This window comes from Sphaerodactylus townsendi, linkage group LG02 (assembly GCF_021028975.2).
Source record: "Sphaerodactylus townsendi isolate TG3544 linkage group LG02, MPM_Stown_v2.3, whole genome shotgun sequence".
NCBI classification, from domain to species: domain Eukaryota; kingdom Metazoa; phylum Chordata; class Lepidosauria; order Squamata; family Sphaerodactylidae; genus Sphaerodactylus; species Sphaerodactylus townsendi.
Window position 1 is genome coordinate 46,631,259 of NC_059426.1, and position 13,296 is coordinate 46,644,554.

General features: G+C 40.9%; 1 protein-coding gene across 1 annotated transcript in view; it reads right to left on the reverse strand.

Moving 5' to 3' along the window:
* ARHGAP15 (Rho GTPase activating protein 15) overlaps positions 1-13,296 on the reverse strand; it is a 520,646-nt gene that overhangs the window by 474,012 nt on the left and 33,338 nt on the right. The window contains exon 2 of the mRNA XM_048486956.1: positions 3,054-3,128. Coding sequence (XP_048342913.1) covers positions 3,054-3,128 — 75 coding nt within the window. The remainder of the gene's footprint in view (positions 1-3,053; positions 3,129-13,296) is intronic.

A 13,296-nucleotide genomic window follows, 5' to 3' on the forward strand; every position in this document is an offset into this window, starting at 1 on the left:
CAACAAACAAAAGGCCAGCAAAAGGATTTAAGGAAAGGTATCAAGCAGAACTATTAGGAGAGCCAGTGTGATGGTAGTGGCTAAGAGTGGTGGACTCTAATTAGGAGAACTGGATTTGATTCCCTACTCTTCCACATGAAGCCTGCTGGGTGATCTTGAGCCAATCACAGCTCCCTCAGAACTCTCTTAGTCCACATGAAGTCAGAGAATGGCAGCTATCCCATCATCTCTTGCCTTGAAAACCCTATGGGGTTGCTATGCATCAGCTGTGACTTTACAGCACTTTCCACCACCACAGAACTAAGCGGCAGGTGAACAAAGATCAGAGTACAAAGAGGTCAGGAAGGCAAGGTCTAACAATGGAAAAACAGAAAGGAAGAGGTTGCAATGGTTGGCAAGAAATGACCAATGGGTGTCACATAACTTTTACCAAAAGGATAAGATTTTTGTAAGGGATGTAATTATGTAAATTGAAAGCAAAGAAACAGAATAAACACAACAAAAGTTACAGTGACATGACCAAGGAATATGGAAAAAGCAGCAGCAGAGGAACAAATGGCAGAAAAACTAAGAATTTCAGATAATATTGAAACATGTAAGTATTTTACAGGATAGCAACACTAATTATGAAGTGTGTACAAAATCATGCTTAAACTAGTGGCACTTTTTTAACTTAATCACTGCAGCCTAGAATTTGTACCTACAGTATACTTCCCAAATCAGTGATACAGGGCTGGAGTAATGGCTCCAATTTATATGTAGAACTGCATCAACTGCAGGACCTTGGTAAATGCTCTGCTACCACACTAGCTCCATTTTGTCTCTGCTTCCTCCATAGGTCCTGTGTTTCAGGCCTGTTTTACTCCAGTAAACAGTAAGCCAGGACAGAGATGACCTGAACAGAACAAAAGCAATCACTCGCCTTGGGGACAGTACTAAGTAGGCACTAGGTCCCAAGCAGAGAATTCTAGAACAAAGATCGTCCAAGAAATTGTGGACGAATTCACAAATCTCCTGTCAACTTTATCCTGAATAGGGTATAGTATCATACTTAATTCAATCATCCTGGACAATCCTAGGAGGAAAAGGCCTCACACAGTAACCACAATCCAAGAATTAGTCAAGGATCCAATTTGTATCAGTGGCCCTATTATCATGTTCAATTTTCCTACCTGGGGTCTATGCCCATATTTCAGTTAGCTGCCTTTCTTCTGCTTCTAGACTTAACTTAGGCTTGAATGTGACCCTGGAAATATTTTCTAAGCAGTACAATCCCAAGAACACTTTCTTAGGTGTGAGCCTCATTGTGTACACCTGAGAAGAATTCTAACTAGACCTGCTTAGGATGGAACTGTAGAAGCACATACAGCTGTCTCCTTCTCTTACAGCTAATAGAGAAACACTTTTGCCTCATCTTGGCATTCAGGGAAGTTATTAGTTTTATCTATTTGAATGATTTGTATTTGTGGTTTTTTTGTTTCTCTTTACTGGCTCAGTGCAGTTATCAATCCAATATCCTTCAAGCATTAAAACAAACACACAAAAACACCATCTATGAAACCTACTAAAAGATCTATAAAATTGTTTCACACTGACTGTTCTCCGCCCCATCATGAAGTGATACCAAATAAGAAGTATTCATTTGTTTAAAATAATTATATCTTCTCTTTTTTAAAGTGAGAGATTCCCAAGACAGCATCCTAAAAGAAAGCCCACTAACTTTTGTGGTAGCTGGATTTAAAGGTCACACACACACACTGTCTTCTACAATAATTAATATTATTTGCAATGGCATACTAAAATAAACAATCAAATAGTATTTGCATATGGAATCCATTTTGCTAACCTGCATTGCAATTTTTTCCTTATCCCATACATAAACAATTTTGCAATAAACCACTTAACTTCTACTTACACTCTTTGGAAGAAATGTATGATAGTTTCTTCCAATTTTTGCTCACATACAATATAAATTATAAAGGGCTCAGAGAAATGCAAGGCCTCTCGGCCAGCAACACAACCCCAAGAGCATGCTCAGTTTCACTAGGTTAAATAACCAGGCTGCCTTCTGGCCACTAGGTGGCAACAAATATGACAGATTCAGCCTGAATCCACAGAGCATACTGTTTAAAGGACCACTAATTGCAATGATATTAACTTTTTTTGCATGGCCTCAGCTTGGGTCAAAGCAGAAAAAGGGGATTACCCTGCCTAAAAACCCTACAATCCTAAGAATACTTTCCTGGAAGTAAGTCCCACATAACAAAATAGGACTTCTGAGTCAACTTGCTTAGGATAGTTGAGTTCTATATGTGACTTACTTAAACAGTAGTGCTGTTCCCTATTTAGCTTCTGCCTAAAACATTTCAATAGTAGGGTTACAATTCTGCAGGTGGGACCTAAGGTCCTTGCATAATTACAAATGATCTTCAGACTACAAAGGGCAATTTCCCAAGAGCAAATTATGGCTTTCTATCGAAGCAGCTCCCCTAAATCTCCCAAGAATTTCCCAAGTCAGAGAAGGCAACTCTATTCAGCACCTTTCATCTCAATATGAAGGTTTCCTATAAACATAGGAAACCTGCAAGCAACAAAGGAAACATATCCAATTTATTTTTTATTCCAAACACTGTCGTTATTTTTTCCTCTTCACTGAGTAGCAAACACTTCAAAAAGCAAGTCACACCTGGCATTTTTCCTAACTGTATTTATTTTGCTAACTGCAGCTACTCATTTTGGTCAAAGCAATGTCATCCTGTAATAAATATCTATTAGTATTGCTGAAATGTCATCCTTAATTCTCTTGACTTAATGGGTAATTGAAATTGTATATCATTCGCTACAATGGCTTGTAGCTTCCACAATTATTATTTTCATTGTTTAACCAACCTTCTCCCAAAGCTTTAGTTTTTTATTTCACCCTATTAATATATTGAGGCATCTGCAGCCGTAAGTACTTATCCTTCAAAAATCATGCATTACATTTTGATTAACGAAATCCAAAATAAAGAGCTAAATCAATAAATCATAAATGCTGCAATACAATTGCTTACCGTTTGCTCCAGTGGGCTAACGATCTCAGTGACTGTTAAATTATGTTGGGAATGATTCCTTCTATGACGGGATATCTGAAATTACATTCATTTCAAAATCAGAATCTGCTTGTATTCAACTCAAACAATGTTGAACATGGAAGGGCAGATTGAAAATAACTTTACGCAGTGCATAGTTTGCACCGCATTAAGTGCTAAATATGTGCATGCTAATGACATTAAAAGCAGTAATTAATTAGCTCTTAATATTTGTACAATATTTCAGAACATTTAGGGCTATTTGCATGTATTAACTCATACATAGTCCTTACAACAGCCCTGTATGGCTGATTAGTGGTGTCAGAACTGTATTCTTTCTGTCAAAAGTTTTATGTTTAAAATAACTCTGGAAATTTGAAGCTCCTTTTTTTTTCTCTCAAAATGATCAGCTAAATTTTATAACATTCTGAGATTCTATGCATACAGGCTGCCCTTCCTACAACTACCATAATCTGAAACAGTATATAAACAGTGATTCAAAAAAAATATCCAATGTGAAGAATCTTTTTCACATGGCCTAAACCAGTGGTGGCGAACCTATGGCACTCAGAGCCCTCTCTGTGGGCACACGCAGAGTCGCCCCCCCCACACACACACACATGTAGGGTGACTTGGGTTGCTAGGCTCGATTATGAGCATTAAACTTAAGACATAGTTTTGGGGAAGCAGTGTAGGTAACCCTGTTAAGCGCTGTTAAACCCCACTGATTTTCATGCGAAGAACTAAAGTGCAATCCTTTACCTGGGAGTAAGCTCAGTTGCTGGCAATGGGGCTTGCTTCTGAGTAAACCCTGCTAGGGTCGTGATTCACCCGTTGGAAGAGTTACACAGTTGCTTCAAATCAAAGCCACCAACTACCACCAAGCTTACTCCCAAGTAACATATACCTCGGAGCCAACCGTTTTTTCTAAACTAAAACTTCAGTATTCGGGTTACATTGCCGTGTTGGCACTTTGCGATAAATAAGTGGGTTTTGAGTTGCAATTTGGGCACTCGGTCTCGAAAAGGTTCGCCATCACTGGCCTAAACTATTAGTTATTGGAAAGATGTGAATGGCAAGGTCTCAAATATAACATTCATACAAAGGTAGTGTGATGTAAGCCTCCACCTATCCAATTTCAACACCACCCTCCACTTTACAGACTTAACCCAAGTGACTTTTGAATGAAACAAGTTCAGCACCCATGAAGGAAACAGAAAAAGAAGAGTAACTTTTATTTACTTCCAGGAATATCAGAACAAGGAGTTTCAGAGATTGGGTATAAACTATTTACAGATTTATCAGTCTTTCTGGGCCCATACATTTGTAAGGTTACAGTTGGTAATTTAGGAGAGCACAGCAGCCAAGTTTGTATTCTGGAGGTGAATTCTTGAGGCCTTTCCTGAATCTCAGAATTCTTATAGTGTAAATGTGAGCGCCTCTCAAAAAAATTAAATCTAGTTTTCTCTCAGAAATCAGGGTTTTGAGAGAGCTACAGACTCTTTTTCAAGCTAGCCTACTTTACTACAAAAGAGATTCTGGTCCAACCGCACAGCACAAAAAAGATGTCTTTTCACTCTGCACACCCAAAATCAGATGTCCAGAGGACATCTTAAAAAGAGGCGGCTGCTGGTTTGATTCTGGACAGTTTCACCCTTCACTTGTGCCTGACATTTCGTGTGTGGGGGAAGGGATTCTCCCTTTTATTTTGGAAGAGCAATCTTCAAAGATACACAGACACATCTAAGAGAATCTTAGCCTCTCAAAGGACTCCAATTGAAAAACACTGGGACTGCAGATAACAGGTCTACCGCCTATGGAGAAGTATGCCCATTGAGATTCTTTTCAGTAGTGCTGCCATGCATGCATTAACACAAAAGTTATTTGCTTTATATATGCATGGGGATATTAAAGCTTCCCCCTGACAGAGGTGTTAACTGGCCACTTTGTATTTGAACTCATTCTATCATGGAATAAGAAGTAAAGGAAAACGTAGTCTCCTGTGCAAGCACCAGGTCGTTACTACTTCATGGGGTGACATTACATTACAACATTTACTAGACAGACTATGTCTATGGGGTGGTTTCAGAGGTGGGATCCAACCAGTTCTCACCACTTCTCTAGAAGTGGTTACTAATTTTTTCTGAGTGTCGAGAAGGGGTTACTAAAGCAACCTCCCTGCCCAATAGGGACTGGAGGTGCGTGTGTGCGGTGGCGCCACTGTTTTAATCCCACCACCATCGGAACCTGTTATTAAAATTTTTGGATCCCACCACTGGGTGGTTTGCCATGGTCTCTCCTAGTCATCTACACTTTACCCATTTTACCATCCTCAGAAGAGTTGAAGGCTGAGTCAACCTTGAGCCAGTTATCCAAAACTTACTTCAGTTGGGGTCAAACAGTTCGTGAACAGAGCTTTGACTTCAGTACTGCAGTTTACCACTATTCCAAGGGGCTGATGGGAGGAGATGTAGATAACACAGTCTGGGGAGAAAGCAGCTTTGAAACCCCTCCCTCCCTCCCTCCCTCCACACCTTTGCATCCAGGCTTTTGTTTCTTCCTCCTGGATCCCAGAATGGAATTGAGCAGGTGGTCCTAAACTTAGAATGCTAAATAAAACCAGGTTTAGCATATGATGCTAGCAAAGGTGTATCGGGAGGAAATGGCACCTGGAGACAACCCCTGCTCCGAGCCCCCCCTCCCGGTCCTGGCCCCCTGTACTCTGGTGCGGGGCTTGGGGGTGGGTCAGCTCAGACAGGCACCCCATTGGCAGGCTGGCTCCTGCTGCTGTGGTGCCTGGCTACACCACCCACACCTGCCTACAGGCCACCTCCTGCAGAAGTTGACCTGCAGGGAGATGGGGGTGGGGCAGGGCACCGCCATGGGCAGCCCAGGAGGTGGCTTGCCAATGTGGTGCTGTCCAAGCTGCCTCTGCCTCCGAGCCACATCCCCGAGGGTCTGGGGAGGGAAGGAGGCGGCTCAGACGGGTGGCACATATTGCCCATGGGGACATGGGGGTCAGATGACCCCGTGGATGCTAGCAGGACAGAAAATCTTTTGGTTCACTTGGTGTAGACCCAGCCTTTGTGCAGTCATGCTATGCATGTATAACCATAATTCCTGTCTGGGCTAATGCTCTCTGATGCAGTTAAATGGTATATAAGGGGCCTGAAGGCCCAGTTTTAACAAGATGTTGCGTGTTTGCAACATCACATGTACAAATCCTTCCTCCCTACCCCCCAGCATTATTTCTACCCCACTTTTCCAACACATCCCTAAAGTAGCTTACAACATCCATTTTTCCTCCTTTCCTTTATTCTCATAAAGGTTGGGCTGAGACTAACTGGCCCAGAATCACACAGCAAATTTCTGTAGCAGAGTGCAGATTCAAAGCTAGCTCTCCTTAACCACTACAACACAGTGAGTCATCGATAGTGTGTTAATGGTCCATCACCGTACAGAAATGCATCTCTAAATATACATTTACAAGAGCAAATACCTCCATGAGGAAGTCAGTTCACACAAACCTGAATCCCTTTGCCCAGCACAGTAGTCCAGACTCAAACCACCTTTCCTCCTAAAGTTTTTGTTTATAAACATTTAAAGAAATGGGAGATCCAGTAATGTATTTTAACATGTCATCTCCTTCGGTCCTTAATTCCAGAGACATATGTATCATGTACAGTAATGTATGAAGCAATCTTCAGTGAGTTAAAGTCAGACAGTGGGATCTAAGGGGCCATGAACTGACCAGAACTCAATGAATCAATGTTTACCACCTCTTTCCAACAAACTGAAATCCACTGAGTGCTTCTGAGTAAGGGGAACCACATATCACAGAGGCAAAATGGGGAGCTGCATTAGAGGAGGAATTGACGAAAATTGCCCCCCTGCTGAAAGGTGCTATTCCATTAATGCAACTAGTGAAAAAACTCAATTGAAATGAAACTATGGGGACTAACAGGCGTTGTATCTTAATAGTATAGCTTGTTTCAATGCACGTGTTTAGAAGTTTATTCTATTAAAGTGATCCTAATCCATTGTTAGATGGACTAGAATTCTACACTGAAAGAAAAGCACAGCAGCTTTACTATAGCTGCTAAAATATAATTTAAATGTGACAAAAAGGAAGCTGGATTTTTGAAAGCAAGTGGTGTGATACTATTGCTTAGAAAGTCAACTTGGGCTACAAAACTAATTATCTGTTCATGTGTTTAAATTGTATTTTATTCTTAAAATGGACCATAATTTGCTATCTGTGGCTTAAACGAAATAAAAACATTGCTTATCTTAATCCTAACTAGGAAGAAAAAGTAAATTTTGACTGATTTTCCCATCTTCTTCCCTAGTAAAGCAGAGCCAACAAGAAGCTACTATATGCTCTTTATATGTAAATGTCAAACTCTACAAACTGTTCCTAATTAATCCAGAGGGCCTCCCTCAAAATATACTTTAAAATATTATGATCCCATATTTTACGCTACACACTGCTTTCATGTTTATTTGTAAGCACTAACATTTAAGCCCTGAAATCTTCATCTTAGAAAGTGCTCTACTTTCCTAGTGATAACTAATGAGCTTAATGAATTACCCGTTCTAAATTTAATACCAACATTTCACAGAGAAAACAGATAAAACACTCTCTGCGATTCAAAAGTTTCACTGACCTATTTATGAGGAATATCACTTAACAATTTCATTAGGAATGAGTAACAGCTGGTGACACGGCTGTGTCCTAAAGTGTTTTTCTCTCTTAATATTCTGCATCTTAAGCAATCGAGCCTTCATAAGAAATGCTTTCGTTAGTGGCAGTCCCTCCTTTGGGGAGAAAAAAAATGTCAGACCACATTTTCTGTATTTTGCGATCTTGTTTTCAGGAGTGTCACGCTCCTATTTTATTAGCATGCCGGGTAAACAAGAAAGATTTGCTGATGTTATGGAGAGAACTTCTAAGATTTCAGACTTTCCATTTAGATTTTGGATAGAACTTGAATATTAATGCTAGCAGAGGCATGTGTGTAAATTCAAAATAAATTAGTTCCATTTATCTTTTTTTTTGCCTTTATCTTTTAATGTTCAACAGATCTAGAGCTCATGTACTTACAGCATCCACACTGAAACCATTCAGATCTGCTTCATTTATATTCTCACTTAAAAATCCCCACTCAAATACATTCACATATAGCATGTGAGATATTCTTTGCTCTCTGCAGAATTAAAGGCAATGACCTCTGCATTAGATAAATGATCCTTCATCCAATGGCTAAAGGGAATGAACTAGCCAAAAGTGAAACAGTTACCAATGAGTATAAATCTTTCACCACCGTCCCTGGACCCTAGAATAATCCCACAATGCATGAGATTAGGTTTAACAAGGACACAACTTTACTACAATGACTTCAGTGTAGCTTAATAACTCTTGGATCATTATAGATTTGAGGACGCCTCCATCAGGATGGAGGGACAAGCTTCCCTAAAACTGCTAGATGCTAGTTTCCTAGCCACTGCAGTTTTCAGGACTGTAACTCCCTGGGATTCCCCTCTATGGGCATCTCCACACTGGTTATTTTTCCTGGGTTCAATGCATTTGGGAAATGTGCCCCCCCCCCCCCAGCACTTCCTCACAGCATTAAGGTGCATTTCTGCACCATGATACCTCCCAGGGCTTGCCTACATTTTCTCAGATGTTTTCCAAACTTGCTGGAAAGTTTTGGAAAAGATTACAGCAAAACTTGAATGGTTGCTGTATGGCGGGAAAGTTTAGATTTTCCCATTCCTGTCCACATGACAGCACTTTCCTGGCAGCACTGTCCCTGCTGCAGTCATTTCCTCCCCTTGCCATTGGGAGGGAACATGCTGTTTATATTTTGATTAATATTTGAATAATATTGAATAATATTGTTGAGTTGCTGTTAATAACAGCCATGTTGTTGAGCCGCCTCGAGCCCTTCGGGGAAGAGGCGGCCTATAAATCTAAAATATAAATAAAATAAATAAATAAATAATATTTAAATAATGTTCTATCAATATAACAATATAACAATTTGTGTATCAGGTTCTCTCAATTCTCAGCTTTTTTAAATAAAAAGCAGAGGTCTATTTGTTGGTGGTAGAAAGTGCCACCAAGTCACAGCCGATTTATGATGACCTCATATGGGTTTCAAGGCATGACACTAACAAACGTGGTTTGCCATTGCCTGGCCTGGATTTCCATGGTGGCCTCCCACCAAAGTACTATCCAGGGCTGATCCTGCTTATCTTCTGATATCTGCCAAGATCTGGCTACCCTGGGTCATCTATCTAGCCCCTTTCATTGTAAAAATATAGAGGGAAAGGCATATATTTTCCATAAAAGGTTGTTTTTTAAAGGAAATCTTGGAATTCATAAAACCTAGTACACAGATAGCTATGTCATGGTATTTAATTGTGAATTTTTAAAAAAATGGAAAAGCCCTGGTGGCATGAAGGGGAGGGATTGCCACTGCTGAGGAACTGGGGCAGGGAACCTATAGAGGAACTGTCATGTGCCTGTTGCCATTGTTCTATATTGGCAGCCACAGCAGCACAGAAGCCTGTATGTACATAAGAAACAAGAACCCTGCTGGATAATACTGTTGGTTATAGAATCAATGGCGGATTCCGAATGGGCCAAAAACAATGCCCAGGGACAGTAAAAAAAAGTCGTCCCTGAGGTGTGTGTGTGTGTGTATGTAACTGCCATAAAGTCACTTTTGAATTATGGTGAGCCTTTGAGTTAATGACCTCCGCAATGTCCTATTGTTAATAGTCTTGCTCAGATTTTGCAAGCTGAGAACCATGCTACTTTGATTGAGTTAATCTATTTCACATTGGTTCCCCTTTGCTGCCTTCAACTTTGCTGCCTTCAACTTTTCCCAGCATTATTATATTTTCCAGCTATTCTTGTCTTGTCATAATGTGACCAAAGTATGATAGCCCTAGTTTAGTCATTTTTGCTTCCAGGGAGACTTCAGGCTTGATTTGATCTAGAACTCACTGATTTGTCTTTTTGACACGGTATCTGTAAAACTCTTCTCTGTGTCTAACCAACTCTGACCTCAAAAACCCTATGGCCATTTCCGCAAGGCCAACTGAACGGGGGGGGTGTTGGCATAGTTTATGCCGATGCGCCCCCCGGGACCATTCGCATGGACAGTCCCACTGGGTGCACAGCTGATGGCACAGCCTTCGCACAGGCTGCACCGCTCCCAAACAGCTCTTACCTCCTGTTGCCTTCCGTCACACTGTGGAGGCCAGGGGACATGGCCCCATGGCCAGAGCGATGGCTCTGGGCTCAGAGGCCAGCAGGCGTGTCCCCTGGCCTACGCAATGGAAGGTGACAGGAGATAAGAGCCGTTCGGGGGGGCCTGCAGGAAAACCGCCGGCTTCCACCTGGTACCATTCACTCAGAACCCAATGGAAGCTGGCGTTTTCAAAAAACCTCACCCCCAAGCGAGATTTAAAAACAGCGTCTTCGCACCACTTGGGGGGGCGAGGACAGCCTGCTGTGCGAACAGCGTCCCAGGAATGGTGTTTTTACCATCCCTAGGGCACTGTTTTCCACCCGTGCGGAAACAGCCTAAGATATGAATTTGGTGTACCAACAGCTGTGTACAGCAGCTAAAATGACGTTACATGCATACTGTGCATTACAGGCAAAAGCTTCGGAAAAATAATTAATTATTAGGACATAAGGCTATACACTACAGGCACAGACCTTTCTTTCAATTGGAGTTTCTCCCACAATTCCTAATAATCATTCCTATTTTGTCTTCTTCAAACAGTAAGACTCGTAGAGAACTTTAAGAAACCATTGGTCAATTTCTTTTCAGAAAAGCGAGCTCATCAGCACTTTTCTGATTTCATGAACATTCTTCAGTCAGCAGCAATGTCACCTAGAGCACTGAAAAGTCCACTCACTAAAGCACTCGCAAGTCTGTGGGCAAATCGAGTTTTGTTATAGTCAGCCTCAGCAACTTTTCCTTTGCCCTCCCTGAAGTTAGCTAAAGGGTATCTCAGTACCGTTAGAGCTCTTCCAGCATCCAGGAATGAAGCCATTGTCAGCTTCTGAAAAGACAGCGGCCCTGCAAAAATATCCTACAGTAAAGGAAGGATTGTCAGTGTCACTTTATGTGGAATAGATTTGTGATAAGCAACATAAAAGCAAGGGTGTGGAATCATCAAAATTCAGAACTCAAAAACAGGAAGTATTCAAAGTTCAAAGGGAGACTGCAGTTTCACAGTGCACGAGGTTTCAGCTGCAATTGAATATGTGCTTGCAATATTTTCATCTCAGAGCATTGGCTTAAAACCTCATGGATTGGCTTGTGACAATGAAGCCAGTCTGCTAATAACCTAACCAGATCTTTGATGAAAGACTAACAATAAAAACAATGGTGTAGTATAAAATAGATGCAAACAATATTTTCTGATCCCTAACCATTAAAAAATATATATCAATGCTGTAAAAACTACAAGGCAAAAGAACAAGAAAAATCAGGTCTATAATAAACTCCTCCATCAAGAGTCTATTTGGGGAAATAGAATTATTTTTGCTCAGTGAGGACGTTTCAAAGACTGTCGCTGCTACTTTACCTCAAAAGGTAGGAGCAAGAAGAGGAAAACCTGTGAAAGGGATCATAGCAGTCAAGCAAGGTCATATGCAGTAGAATGTTTCAAACATACCCTGATCCCACACCATTTAAGGCTTCAAAGATAATGAATTGGTACCCATTGTTAACAATGGAAAGTCCTGAGTCTCTTAACTGAAACAAGAAGATTTACTGTACTTCTGCTTCAAACCAGTTGCTCTAACCACTGATCACTTAACAAAGAAACATACCCTGCTCTGACTCTTCAGAGTAGCATATATCATATCCTTTTGTCAGAATCTACAGCCAAACGTCAGAGGAGAAAAACAAATCTGTGGTCCATTCTTCTCCTTATGTCTCCTTTTAAGTACACTGCCCTCTATACACAGTTCAGTTCCTCAGAGTGTGTAAGAATAATGATAATAGCTTTGCTTGCCTTGACCCTTTGTTCAGTTATAAATCAAAATCTTATAGACCTTTTAGCACAGTAAGAGAGTCCTCCTTCATCCACAAGCCTAGGAAGGGTTTTTTTTTAAAATATCTAGGCAATTTATTATAACGGGAGGAACCCAATCAATTCACAGTTTAATCAGGATAATGAGCAAGATAATGTCATATCTTAAGCAGAATCAATATCTGATATTGCATAACTCATTTTCCAGGTCCCTGGTCTAGAGAGAGTTCTGCTCAAAAAGCAGTGCATTTGACAGTCACATGTGCAGTTGAAAACCTTCTATCGTGAACCAAGATACCACACCGAGACACATATTCCTATTTACATCTTCTGTGCACCTTCTTTCATACTATATTGCATCTACTTGGGTTAACTATTTGAGGTATGACTATATGACGCTCCCTGTAAACTAGATTTGCCAGTTTGGGGTTGGGATATACACTTGGAGATTTTAGGGATTGAGCCTGGAAAGGACAGGGTTTGGGGAAGGGAGGGATCTCAGCAGGATAGAATGCCATAGAATCCATCTTCCAAAGCAGCCATTTTTCCCCCGGGGGAATAGATCTTGGTCCTCTGGAACTGTAATAGTAAAAGATCTCTTGTGCCACCATAGCATTACAAAATCTATCATTTGTGCAGCTGATCTGAGGGTATAGGTGGGGCACATCCCTCACCACACGAAGAGCGCACTGTATGGGATACAAACATAGGCTAAGACCTCTGTGGCCCAACAGGGAGTACACAAATTCTGAATAGATGAGCTCTGAGAGATATCGCCGAGGAATGTTTAGATTGCACTCTATGTGAAAGAGAATGGCTGGCTTATGATCTGATATCTCTCATTATGTGAAAGTACTAAGCAGATACACCTTTCTCCAATACCAATCATATACAGAGAGAGAGAGAGAGAGAGAGAGAACTGCAATTAGCCACAATGAGGGGAAAGAAAGCAATCCCTTCTATTTATCTGTAAAGAAAGTTAGTGTCTATTTTTCAATAATAACAGAATATGTAAGGCAAGGAAGCTAAGCTTCCTTGTGCTGCTTTACTCAGGTCCGTTACAGATTTGTGTCTTAGTAATGGGGCCTGAGGTGACTTACAATACTGCTCCCCACCTCCACTTTATATTCACAACAACAAACCTGTGAGGTAGTATAGGCTG